At 47.3% G+C, this 12,937-nt stretch overlaps 2 protein-coding genes across 2 annotated transcripts; one reads left to right on the top strand and one right to left on the bottom strand.

Annotated features, from left to right (window-relative positions):
• Positions 1–2,128: 2,128 nt before the first annotated feature.
• On the bottom strand, positions 2,129–3,049 carry JR316_0008631 (Putative DNA glycosylase; the record flags this gene model as incomplete). The annotated part of the gene is made up of 2 exons (XM_047894344.1): positions 2,129–2,962; positions 3,023–3,049. 2 exons carry the CDS (start codon positions 3,047–3,049, stop codon positions 2,129–2,131), a joined length of 861 nt encoding a protein of 286 aa, XP_047745803.1.
• A 5,695-nt stretch (positions 3,050–8,744) lies between these two features.
• Positions 8,745–10,415, top strand: JR316_0008630 (Transcription factor SOX-21; the record flags this gene model as incomplete). Its single annotated transcript, XM_047894343.1, has 3 exons — positions 8,745–8,781; positions 8,828–9,747; positions 9,819–10,415. The coding sequence occupies 3 exons, from the start codon at positions 8,745–8,747 to the stop codon at positions 10,413–10,415; spliced, it is 1,554 nt and encodes a 517-aa protein (XP_047745802.1).
• Positions 10,416–12,937: the final 2,522 nt, after the last annotated feature.

Below are 12,937 nucleotides of genomic sequence, written 5' to 3'. Positions count from 1 at the left end.
TGGGTTATGGGCTATTTCATTAATGACACGGAATTTTCCATACCTCATGACATGAGCAGACTGAAAGCTGAGGGAGACACAAAGGAACGAATAAATGCGGATTTAGATACTTCGTGTTGAGCTCAACCGATGGCGGCCAACTTGTACACGGTCGGCGGGATGTCCGAGGTCGCCGGAACGCGAATGCTTGCCGCCTTCGCTTCGGTGCACAAACTCCGGGGTCTAGCGGATTGAAGGCTATATCTCACTCCGGAGCATGATGTATTATGATTGAATTATTCTCGTTAATTCTCAGATGAGAATGTCCCAGAGCGCTGACAGCGTTCCTCGTCGCCGCTCAAGGCGTCATTGAGCGTCCTTGGACCCGGCCCCAAGATCCGATGAGCACCTTTTCATAGGTGAAATTAAAGATAGAGCGTTTAATTTGGGGATGCTGGCTCGGGGATTGGCTCCCAGAATTTTTGTGCACAGTGTACAGTATACAGGTCATTTTAGACCCTATATCAGCCATCATCAATACATCCAGAAATGTCCTTGAGAATTTATGCACTGGACATAGTAGTTTTGACTGGTAACTGCTACAGCAATGGCTTCTTGACCAGCGTCGGCTTTAGAAGTCAGCGGTGGAAACAATTGAGAGAACATAGCTGTAGGCCATGACGACGAGATGTTGTGGGTCCACTAGAAGGCGTCCCCAAATGGTTTTCCGTTCATAGGAGTGGGTGTCCCAAACAGGAAATGACCAAAAAATGGAGAGAAAAAGAGAGAGACTCACGATGCTTTATTTTTGTCAACATTTTGAAGAGAAATTACTTGAAATTACTCGAGAATATGTATGGATTTGTTACAAACATAAATTTTGTAAAATACCGTGTGAAACGAGAGGCAAATTTTCAAAGATTTCGCGCTGACGCGCGTCCGAGAAATGGTCCATGTAAACATGTACCTTTTACTTTGTCTGTACTCTAAATTTGTCTGATATTTTTTATCTGGGCATTATTTACTTTATATGTGATCTAGAATATCTCTCAAAGAGCCTCAAAAAATCAAACCAGGATGCCCGTCGAGCGTGAATTGAATACGGAAATGCGCAAATGTGGCTGTGTTGCGGCACCTCGGCTGGCAGATAACATTGGGGGTGGCAGATAACATCCATACGTATTCTACTGATTCGACAGCACATACTCAAATTTTAAAGGCACATATGTGTATACACCTTCTTTACATACTTGAATGCATTTTTTTCATTGCAGTTCATCCATAGTTTTATGGTGAAAAGTGTGAAAAGAGTAAGCTCGGATTATGCCGGGCAGATAACATGGCAGATAACATACCCACACCTATGATCGGTAAACCCCCCAAATCATCTCAGAAAACAATAAGAAATAGAGGCTTGGTTACCTAAGGTCCCATGTCATACAACGGAAGCAAATCGATGGCAGGTTTGGTTTCGACACGGAGTGACAGCGTTAATGCACTTTGCTCTAGGGACTCCCTACGGTTTTTTGAGGTGGAATAGTTCTTTCCAAATGCTGAAACGAGGGTTACAGACCACTAGAATGTGGCCTTTCCCCGGCATGGTGAATATGATATAAACGCAATGCATCGGCGAGCTGAAGAGAGCGTGTACGTACAGCACAGCACTCAGAGGATGGATTAACACATATGGGCTGAAAGGAATTCATTCGAAATCTACTGTCAAAAGAGCTTCATGCACGGAATACAGATGGGCCAGTGGCGTATCAGACATTGCGATGTCTTCCCATCGTCCTTGAGGCACTAACCAGCTTGGGAAAAGGATAGTGAATAAACTCCGCAATGACTTGATGAGGTACGTTCTACAACACTCGGCAAAATAGCGAGAAAGTTTATTATTAGATGTGGGGTGAATAACATAGAGGTAAGATTCCCAAGGCACCCGAGTCTAGCTAATATCGGGATGCAGCATTCCGAGCACACATAACCAGCGCTAAGGTAATTAAGACTTGTATGAATTGTATGTCCACGAGACCTCTAGTAAATGGCAAATTTGAATGACGACAGCGAAAGAATTGAGTCTTTTCATCGGAAGTTAATCAAAGTGCTGTAGACAAATGACCCACTCACTTACAGCTAGTGGATTCTTCCTCTACTTCTTGGACGCCTTCAGTTTTATGTCGTCAACGTACGACTTCAGGATACAGGGCTCTTTTGACCATCTATTCTTGCAGCCTTTGCAGGTCCTCCCATGTTGGATCATGAGTACATGTAGTCCGTACTTGAGCTCGTTCGGGATACATTGATCCAGATGTACCTGCGTTCGAATCACGTCGGCGTATAATGGCATCCACCCCAAGAGTTTACTCAAACGGAAGATATGAGTATCCACAGCAAACGAGTCACGACCAAGGCAAAAAAGCATCACACAGGAAGCTGTCTTCAATCCGACCCCATCGAATGAGATTAACTCGGACATGATCTCGTGGTCGGTCATTCTCTCGCCGTCTTCTACTGCGGCAAGGTGTTGGAGAGAATAATCTCCGCGTTTCTCTTTTACAGAGCGCAACATCTTCTGAATAAAAGCCGCTTTCGCCTTTGCGAGGCCACCTGGTCGAATAGCGTCAATAACTTGCTCTGTAGGTGCTTCAGCAACGGCAGCAAAGTTATTTCGGCCGAAAGCACTATCCAGTCCCTTCTTTGCTTTGTTTGTGTTACCACTTGACGTGTTCTGCGACAGAATGGTGCCGATGAGTGACTCGAGCACATTCGGTACTTCTGCGCCTGTTTCTGCCCCACTACTGGAAGCTGTAGGATCTCGGCGCACGAGATCGGGTGTACCGTGTGCCTCAGAAAGAAGGTCATAAACCTCAAACGCCTCGTCGGCTGTCGGGTGAGCAAAACGCGGAAAAGGCGACTTGTCGACATAGGCTGCGTGCAATTTTACTTTCTGAGGTGTCGTGGGACGTTTGGGTACTGCTCCTTCCTGTTAAAATGACGTTAATACGGTGGAACTCGGTGGGAAGATGGGTATTATTTGACGTACCCGCCTGACCCGTCTAAAGACTCCCATTCTAATGTCTGAGAGACGGGTTCAGAAAACAGCCAGGTGTTGCAGAACTGTTCCACGACGTCGGTATTAGCTCCGCGGTGCCTGAATAATGCTATTGGGAGACCGAAGGTTGATGTTAAAGTTCTCAAGGAGCAGTGCGGGGTTGTGAGTCACCAACATCAAGGTTTCACTCTGCTTTCAAAGTTCAAACGCGTGACGACAAGCGTCATGTTGTGACATGTCGCGATTGTGTCACCCTCGATACGTGCCGAGGCGTTCGAAAAGTGGGATTGGCTCCCCGTGTCGACAATGATAGCTAAAAAGGACGGCATTATACACGCTAAATGTTACGGAGAAAATATTCTAGATACACTTCTTTTTTTTTCACCGTCCAGTAATTGCCAGAGATGTGATCCCAGGAGGCTTCCGGCATTCTTGGGAACATGTTGGAGCCAGGCAATGGTAGTAGAATAGATCGCATGGTGATAGATAACGGCTGAAATTAAGTCCCAAACAAGTCGGCAGCTTTCTCTGGCTACAATGACAGATATTTTCCGTGTACTTTTGAATATACTGAAGGCAGTACTGCAGTGCTCAGAAAATCGCAAAGCTAGTAAGCACGGCTGACATTACGTACCTGTCTAGGACGTGCAAGATACATCTTCCAGACCATCCTCTATGAGAAAAGATGAATCTAGTTGCTATTAATTTAATACCCTGAAAATACACCGCTATTATTTTAATCACATGAATTTTGAGTTTGAGATATGAAGATCTTGAGAGTCACGGTGCTATACTCGTGCCGGATATTGTACTGAGTCAGTTATCTGAATGTCCAGCCCCAAGAGCAGCTCTACACATAGAGAAACGAAATAAGACGCGTCTTTAGAAAGCTTCTGTAAGTGAAGTTTATTGCTCCGCGGCCTCCAATTTGGTGAGCACAAACGAGCATCCACAACGGGAAGAGGCAGAAATCATCTTACGAAGTACAGACTTTCTGACTCGATATCCTTCCTTTAAATGAACTAAAGTGGGCTTCTCATGCCGCTCATCCATTGTCCTGTTATTTCTCGTTATCCAACACTTCGTCCCGCAGAGAGGGGTAAACTTCAAACCATTTATAATATGCTATATCAAACCTATCACGCTAGAGCTTGGATTTTGCCGCTTGTTCATATCACATCTAACGTTTCAGAGGCCTATTTTACATAGTATATCTCCACCTCTTCGCCCCCCGCCGAGCAATAGAAGCTCCCGCATTGTTCGCCCAGTAAGGCAATGACTGTATGACTGGGAGACGTCAATGCGCCATGGTTTCTTCCGCGATCATCTGGGAACCATCTGAACGTTCTGGATTTTCTCAACCTTCGCCTGAATCGCACAGTGCGATGCGAGATAATCGAAATGCTTGTGCTCGCCCATCCGATGCAATTTAGTTCATATATATCATGATCAATGTGTCTGCGCAGACGCGCCAGTTGACACGAAGATAATGTGCTTCGGAGTTTCCGCGGTGGCTGCGTGAGTAAAAATTGAAGCCCAGCGTTTGTTCCCACTGATCGCACAGGGCACATCTATGACTCATCCCCCCTCCCAAGAACACGACCCTGTGCTATTTACAGACGCATACGGTTTCCACACAACCGCGACCGATAATTGGTAGCGTCCCGATCAAATTGGGTCCGGGACGTTCTATGATACATTGCAGCCTGGAGAAGGTCGATAGAGGTCCTAGTTCTATCATCTATCAACTGGAACTTCAGCATGGATATGCTGAGTCATAGTTCGATTTGTACTATTCGATCGATGGGATCAGTCACGTGAATTGATCTCGTCCCAAATTGAGGAAGATAAGATGCTGATTCTGTTTGTTATCTCCGGTCTTCACCGGCGACGATATAATACTAATAGTACACACAACAAAAATGTACATTTTCTATTGGCTCTCCGCAATATTTCAAGGCAGTCCATGATGTATCCGCTCAACAAAGTCTTATTATATAGAAATACACCCCATTTTAACTCCCAAACTTGCTCTAATTTTGATGAAAGAGCTAGATACTAGGAAAATTACACCACAAACTATCACACAGATTTTGAAGAAAGAATGAGTTCAATATATTGATTGACATCACGCCCCAGCACTGCCGAGTGGTAACGAAACAGATTTTCTTCTTCTAAGACTGATTTTCTTAATATGTAGCTTTTATTACTAACAAAATGATGCCAAATGCTCAGTAAGAGTACTACTACATTGGTATGCATAATCATCCTGTACGGACTTTACTTTAAATAGGACTTCGGCACTACCTGGCAAGTAAGTCCATGCCTATCTTACAGGTTACAGTGTGTTACACATTGGTTAAACGATTTTGTGTTATTGAAGGCCCGGCGAGATAACGGAGACTGGCCACCAAGTCCTCCATTTGGGCGTGGGAATTATCCAAACGCGGATATGTGCCTGGATCGAATAGTACAAATCGAACGTTTCCTCGGATATGCTGTATCAGCGGAAGTGACTGCTCTGGATGCAGTTAATTACGAATCACAGTTTTATCTCAGAAGCTATACATGGTCCATTGTCCTGTCGAAAAAAAATGTTGTCCCTTGCTCACGGCTTGTCTCTATGTATAGATGACAAAATTGACTACGATCGAACCTTACAAAGTCTTAAATGGAATCTAAAGTCTCTCTCTCATGCGAAATACCATTAGTAAAAGTTTACAATACATTTTTGGTGCTGAACAATGGTAGTGTTCCAAGCTCGATTGCTTATTTCGACGGTCCTAGTAACCCACGATCACAACGCCAACCGATCTCAATGCCAGGTGGAGAGAATGTATGCTGTCAGCACTCCGTGTCTCACTGGGCCGCATTGTGCAAAACAGGCGCAGGGATCGTCGAGAACAAGGCCCGAGCTCGCAGCTGCCCGGAATTCTTCGTGTCAGGACATTAGGTTCCGCGTGTACAGCTTGCGTGCATCCCAGCGAAATGGAGCGGTGTTTACCGTGCACGGCCAGGCCTCGTTTCCATCATCGTGCACGCTTTGCGGCGCTTCTAAACTGGGCACATGGTGCGCGCCCCAATAGAAATGGCACAAGCGAGTGCGCAGCGCCCCGAGCATGCCCGAGAACGTCCAGTTGCATGCCACCGGACCTCTTCCTGCACAACACGTTGTCGACGCTTGCTCCAACAGTGGGCGGCCCTAGCTGTCTGTGCCCGTGCCACCGTCCCCCCAAAGCTTCTCGCGTAGTGGGCCATATTAATTCCGCAGGAAATGAAATGATACGATAAATATATTTTTCCTCAACGACAATGCGACCGCCTGTGCTTACGACTCCTTACGAGCGTATGTCCCGAGAATAGACTCCACAAATAGGAGGGTGGAAGCGCTGCACGTTGTTGCACGCACCATAAATTATCCAAGAGCGTGGAACTGTATGTCGTGTCGAGCTAAATTCCAGCAGATCGCACCATAAAAACTAGCAAGAACTTCCATTTATATTATGCTTGCCAAATAATGATCGCCGCCTTGTGCCGAATAAACTCACTTCCATATCCAGACGGGACCCCAGACAGCAGACGCGCTGCGTATGTCTGAGTAACCTGCCACAGTGATCTTCAGTTTGAATAGTTAAAGTAATGGATTATTCTCTCAAAGCCGTACAGTAGAACAAAGGAAGGACGGTACAAAGCAGTATTGTTTCCCTATTGAGTCTTTTCCCATTGACCGTCCCTACGTGAAGTTTAGTAAAATGAGAAGGCAGAATGTGTAAAGTTAGACAGTGAAAGCGGAAGTATACTCTGCGGGTATACTAGTGAATTAATGTTTCTTTGTTCATGCTATAGTTAATCTAACCTGTATCTTCCCGGTGTTTTGTTGGAACAAGCCCATTCCATGATGCCGTCCTATGAGGAACACCATTCACTGTGCAATGCCAGTCTCAGGAAACGCAGATACAGTATAGGTTTGACGCGTTTATATGTGTATTGTGAATAGTAACAACGATCATCACGCTTTGAATGTCCTCGTTTCGAGTCGAAGAGCGCTTTACAAACGGGTAACGGTGTTCGGAGTCCTTGTATGCCGCGTTAGTGCCGATGTTGTTCGGCCGGCAATGTTTGGCAGCGGCTTCGAAGCTTGGCAGCTCGCTGTCCATATTTATAGCCCACATTGGTCTAAAACCTAACCCTAACTCAGGGCTTCTCGATCTCCGTCCCGATCTTGTCATAGGCTTGCCGACCTCGAGGGTCACCAAGAGCAAATTCAGTGCAGCGTACGTGTCTATTTTCGAAATTTGACTATGCTAAATGCAGCGTCCGAAGGACTATCGGAATATAATTCACCTATACGCCCGCGCCCTCTGCTTAATCACAGATAAAGTGCAATTTCACTGAATATAATATGGGTTATATTGTTGCTGCGTTGATGGGCTACACGTATGGATAATGTTGGACGATGGAGCTCGACTTTCTGTCGGATATTACGTCCTTGGAAGGTTACTCTGTCAGCCTGGGTCTCTCGTATGTATGTATGGGATGGGCAAAGGGTAGAATTTAACGTTCGGCTCTAAGTGAGCGTTCCGGTATTCCACGTCCAAATGTGGCAAGCCCTCCAAGTTGCCGCCACCGCCTACGGAGAAAGCAATGACGTCTGTATTATCACGAGTCGCGATATCGTTCACTGCAAACCCGAATACCCCATGCACCATGGTGAGGTGCCCAGTACTTTTGAACATGAAGAATTTCGCGTATTTAGTTGATGCTGTCTGCTACAGAGGTCTATGAAGAAGAGAACTACGAAGGTTATGTATCACGGAACAGTCAATGACCACAGAACGGATCGTGAGATGGGTCAATCGGGAGGTGGCAGTACCGTGGGTAAACGACGCATTGTTGAGACGAACGGGCGGGTCTCACTTGCCATTTGAGGAAGGGTCAAGGATCCATCGTATTTATGGGCTTTACTGGCACACGTGTATATTTTTATCAATGCGCTATTTAGCGATATTATCCTGGCCGTATGTTTAATCGATTAAAGGACAATGCAGCACCGTTTACGTCCCAAGCTTAACCCACATATTGGAGATGTTAGAGGGGAAATATTGAGACGCAAAAAGAGAGCAAAAAGGGCGAGGAAAGTGAAATCAAATGCGAATTTGGTTCCGCGGAGAGAGAATTGGGAAGGGGCGATCTTACGTGGGGGATAGATAAGATGAGTTTAGCGGCAACAATTGGGGGATGACTCGGACCAAGAAACCGGGGAACCAAGAATTCGGCCAAAAAGACAATAAGTAGCATCTGAGCGCATCTCCATTTCAGCAGTAAACACAGAGTAAACAGATTTGAGACTATATCGGGCCATGGTCCCTCGAAGTGTCCGTATTGGGAGGACACAATGAAAGCGAATCCCAGGTGAAGGTTACGAAATGGGGGCTCGTGGCCTTCGGCGGAACCTATATTCGTATCGGTTTCCTGTCTAGAACTATATAACTCTCCGCTCGTATTGTTTTTCTTTTTGTGCCCCGCTCACGCTTGCTCACGCAATTGTTCTCCCCGATCGCAAGAGACAAAGAAAACTATTGGACTCTTCGACTTGCGACACCCATTATTCTTTCCCCCCTCTCCTTGTGCGATTACCCTTTCTCCCGACTACCACTCCCTTCCATTGTCTCCCACTCTCCTTACGACCTCATTGTCCTTGAGACGAACAATCATGCCCGCCCTACGCACTCGCGAAACCCAATCCCGAAGTAAGTCCAATCGAACAATAAATATTCACAACTCACCTTTTCCCAGCACTAGACGTGACCGCGGATGCACCTCAACCTCCCTCGTTCAACATCGTATCACCAACGCCACGCGCCTTCACCTTCCCTGTAACGAATAACCTCTCAGACAGTCCTTACTCTTCGCGTTCAAACTCGCCTCTCGAGCCATCCGACCTTCGTTCGTTCCCTTCGCAATGTACATTACCTTCTTCTTCATCATCGTTTACACCACCCCCAACATACACCAGCACGGAGTCGCCATCATCATCACCATTGGCAGTAGATCTCCAACGCAGAAAATCATCAAGTAGTGACAGCCCCGAACGCCGGCCAAAGAAGGGCGAGGAAGACTACATCAAGCGTCCAGAGAACGCTTTCATTCTTTTCCGACGCAAGTGCTGCGAGGATCGCCAGGCCGCGCAGGACGAGGAGGCCGCTTCAAAAGGGCCGGCGAAGAAGCAGAGGCAGGCAGATCTTTCCAAGACGATCAGCCAGCAGTGGAAGAGCTTGTCACCCGAGGAGCGGAAGGAGTGGGAGAACCTGGCGAAGAACAAGAAGTTGGAGCACGAAAAGAGATATCCGAACTATGTGTATCGTCCGCAGAGAGCCAAGGATAAGGATGGGCGACCGAAGAATGGCAAGAAGTTGAAGAAGCTGGATTACGACGAGTCGGCGAGCATGTCGTTCATCGTTCCTGTTCCGCGTCCCCATGGGCGTTCAGCGTCTGCTCCTTCTCAGCCTGCGTTCCAGTCTATCCAGATACCGAACGTGTACAACATGGCGCCGTGTCCCACATCTCCCTCGTTGCTACCGATGATTAGTCGACGTTCAGCGTTCCCGGGTCACCCTGAGGATTCAGCATCTTCATTCGACTTCATCCCGAACACCAACAACTCTTTCGTTCCCCCATCATACTCTATCCCAGCACAGTTTGAAGCTGCCCTCCAGGTGCGTCACATACTATTTGAAAGCCTAATATAGACTCACTTTTTGCATATCCCTCCCCATCATCACATCAGTCGTCAGAGTTCCTGAGAAGTATGTTCGGCACATCTGATCAGCAACAATCAAGCAGTGGGTCACCTCTCCAACAACTCACCATGCAAGGATCGACGACAGAGGCGCCCGGCCTCCTTCCAGCTCACCAGATAGTCTCCCCGTCGTCTTCAGTTGGCTCGGGTTCCTCTGGACCCTCGTCACCGCTCTCCGGCCCATTCACCCCCAACTCCAGCAATCTCACGCAGAACTTCTCTCATCTCACCCCAGACGCGTCGCTCGAAGCCCAAGCACAGGCTGAAATCGACCTCCAACTGGAGATGCAGATGCAGCAAGAGTTCGCCGCGTTCACCTGGGAAGGAAACCACAACTCGATCTGGTCTAACGAGCCGGTGATCCTCATGGGCGACGACTTCGACATCAACGCGATCCGACCTGTGGAACTGGATTTGAGCTTGCCAAAGTATACCGAAAGCGTTGCGATTGCGCCTCCTCAGGTTTCTGGGCTTGACTTTGGGCATGACTTCTCTCCCTCGTTAGACGCTGTGCACTATCCGGACGAAAGTCGGAATCTCGGGATCCTCAACTTTGACGAGATGATGGCTGGCCACAGCTTCTGATCGTTAATGTTCGGGATACCGAATCCCTGTCGGATGCTGTGCGTTTGCCATGGGGGTCCTGTATTTCGCGTTGATCAGAATCTTCGCTTCTCGGCTTGTCTCTTTCTCTCCCTGACCTTTTTCTCTCCTGGATTGCATTTGTTCCTCTCCCCCACTGTTCTTCCTCATACCATGTTTCCTGTTTTTGGACGATTTGTATGTTATGGATATGTTGTATTTTTCCCCTTCACGCACCTCGTTCTTTTGTTTATTCCGCTGCCAGAGCCCTTCCGTTGTTCCACTTTCATTCCCTTTCTTTCCAAGGGCTCTCTGGCGCGAGGTTGTCGACCCCTGTACTCTCCCCCCCTTGTACTCCACGTCTCTTTCTGTTCTCCATCATCCCGTGTTGTTTTCGCCCAAGATATGGGTCTGTATTCTTATAGTCAGTCGCACCCCCTGCGCCGTGTAACCTCCATCACTCTCCACGACCTCACCATACCCCCGTAATACCGAGGATTGTGTCCGTTCGAGACGTACTGTGTACACCTCCATCCAACCGGGCACCCACATACACATACAGGATGAGTCTTGAAGGCCATCCTCGTCCTCGTCGAAAACCAAACTCATCTTCCATCCATCTCTTCCATCCAGTTCATGCGCGACACGTCCCACCTTTTTTTGATTATTCACTTTACGATTCCATTCACGAACCCTCATATCCATACCAAACAAGACCAACAGCCCCAGCTCGCATATACCCCCACACCATAAAGACTTGCCTTTTTTTATTACTTATCTTTTCGCGACGCCGCCCCACTTCAGCGCCCACACGCCGCCATATTTTTTTTGTCGTGTCCTGTCCCGTTGCATACATTTGTTCGTAGGTTAGGTCCTGTACACATGGCTCCCCAAAGAACTGTATTGTTTCCCGTGGCACCTCACATCATCTCATTTCCGAAATGTCCCTTGAACTGCGCGAACGCGAAAACATGGGTAAGAAAATAAGATTAAGACGAAACAAAAAGAACAATAAGAAATCGTACCAAGCGGAGAAACATCATACCGAAACGGCAGCGACCTTTCGATTTAGAAGGTCGGAGTAAGTGCGGCTACGCCGATAGCGGTCTTCTGGGAGTTCTCATCAGTAAAGCGTGCCTAAGCGGGACGGGTTAGGGTGGAGGGCGTCGGCTAGATCATAGAACGGCTCCCACGATGGACGAAGGCACCTGAGAAATTATACCCTAAAAGGTCCTGATATCAACCTCGTGATACCATGTACATCGCTTCGTCACCATACCTTATTTCAAGTTGAAGAGCTGTTTCCCAACGTCTCAATTAATCAGAGCAATAATACCATGAAAAATGGGGGACACACATACGAGTTCCTGAAATCCACGTAACATTGAGTTCGTCAGTACCCAACTTCATAAATCGAAAGTAAACTGCGCATGGAACATCCGTATGATGTACGCCACACCTTCACATTGATGACTGAGCTTGGTGGCGCTGGGTTTGTTTTTCAAGGGACCACCCTCGTCGGTGGCGTAACCCGAAAATCCTGCGAAATGGATTCGAATGCTGCATGCGCTCGAGAAAGGGCGGGGATCGCAATAATTATCCACAAAGAGTCTTAGCCCACACCGGCAGTCTCTGAGTCAGCGGGGCAAAGGCCTAGAAGTCATAAACTGAACATGATGGGCGATACCGCCTGATATGACCCCAAAAGGATAAGCTCGGGGGTTCTCACAAGAGGGCGTACGTATTCGAATCGATGTTGGAAAGTCGAACCCACATCAGCGTTTCCTCCGGCCCGACCTCTGAGTCGGCAAAGGAAAAACGAGGTAATTAAAGCCTCGAGGCACAGTGTCCGGGGCTAGGATTAAGGATGAATATATTAAACTTTCAAGGGCTTCAGTCAGTAATGGGAACCAGAAGAAAATCAAATTCTCAATTGGATGTTTGTTCGTGATATTGGAGTAGACGCCTTGTTGAAAAAGCAGTAAAATCGTTCCAGTAACGCGGAACAACAATTTGATCTGTGGGCGAAATTAGCTCAACGAAGGCGGGAAAGAACAGCAATTGGCTTTTACTTAGCGTAGATGTTAATCAGAATATGTATATACGAAGCACGAAAATCAGCACTGCGAACAGTGTAAGGAAGGGACTCAGCACAATGGGAACGACGCAGTAGGAGCCGACCTCGAGGAAAGTAGCCCTCGAGACTTCGAATGATAGAAGATGCGACTAAGTTTGCAGCGAAAAGGAAGCAAGAAATCTTGAGCCAGTACGACAGGTTCCACCAGACAGATAGCTTAAGTGGGGGAGATATACTCGTCGTAGTGTTATATACGCCTCGCAATTGACATGAGGTTGAAGCATGCCGCGGCGTTAATGTGATTCGCATTCCAGGTGCGTGTTCAAGGATTGAGCTGAAAATTTGTTTCATCAATGGAGCAGTCAGTCAACAACCGGTGAGTTGATTACGCAACACTAACCACCTAATGCTCTAGTAGTCCTCGTGCAAAACACAGAACACGCTCAAT

The sequence above is a fragment of the Psilocybe cubensis genome, chromosome 8 (genome assembly GCF_017499595.1).
Source record: "Psilocybe cubensis strain MGC-MH-2018 chromosome 8, whole genome shotgun sequence".
In the NCBI taxonomy this organism is placed as follows: Eukaryota; Fungi; Basidiomycota; class Agaricomycetes; order Agaricales; family Agrocybaceae; genus Psilocybe; species Psilocybe cubensis.
The sequence above is the reverse complement of the archived record's forward strand: the minus strand, read 5'-3'. Positions and strand labels throughout refer to the sequence as shown.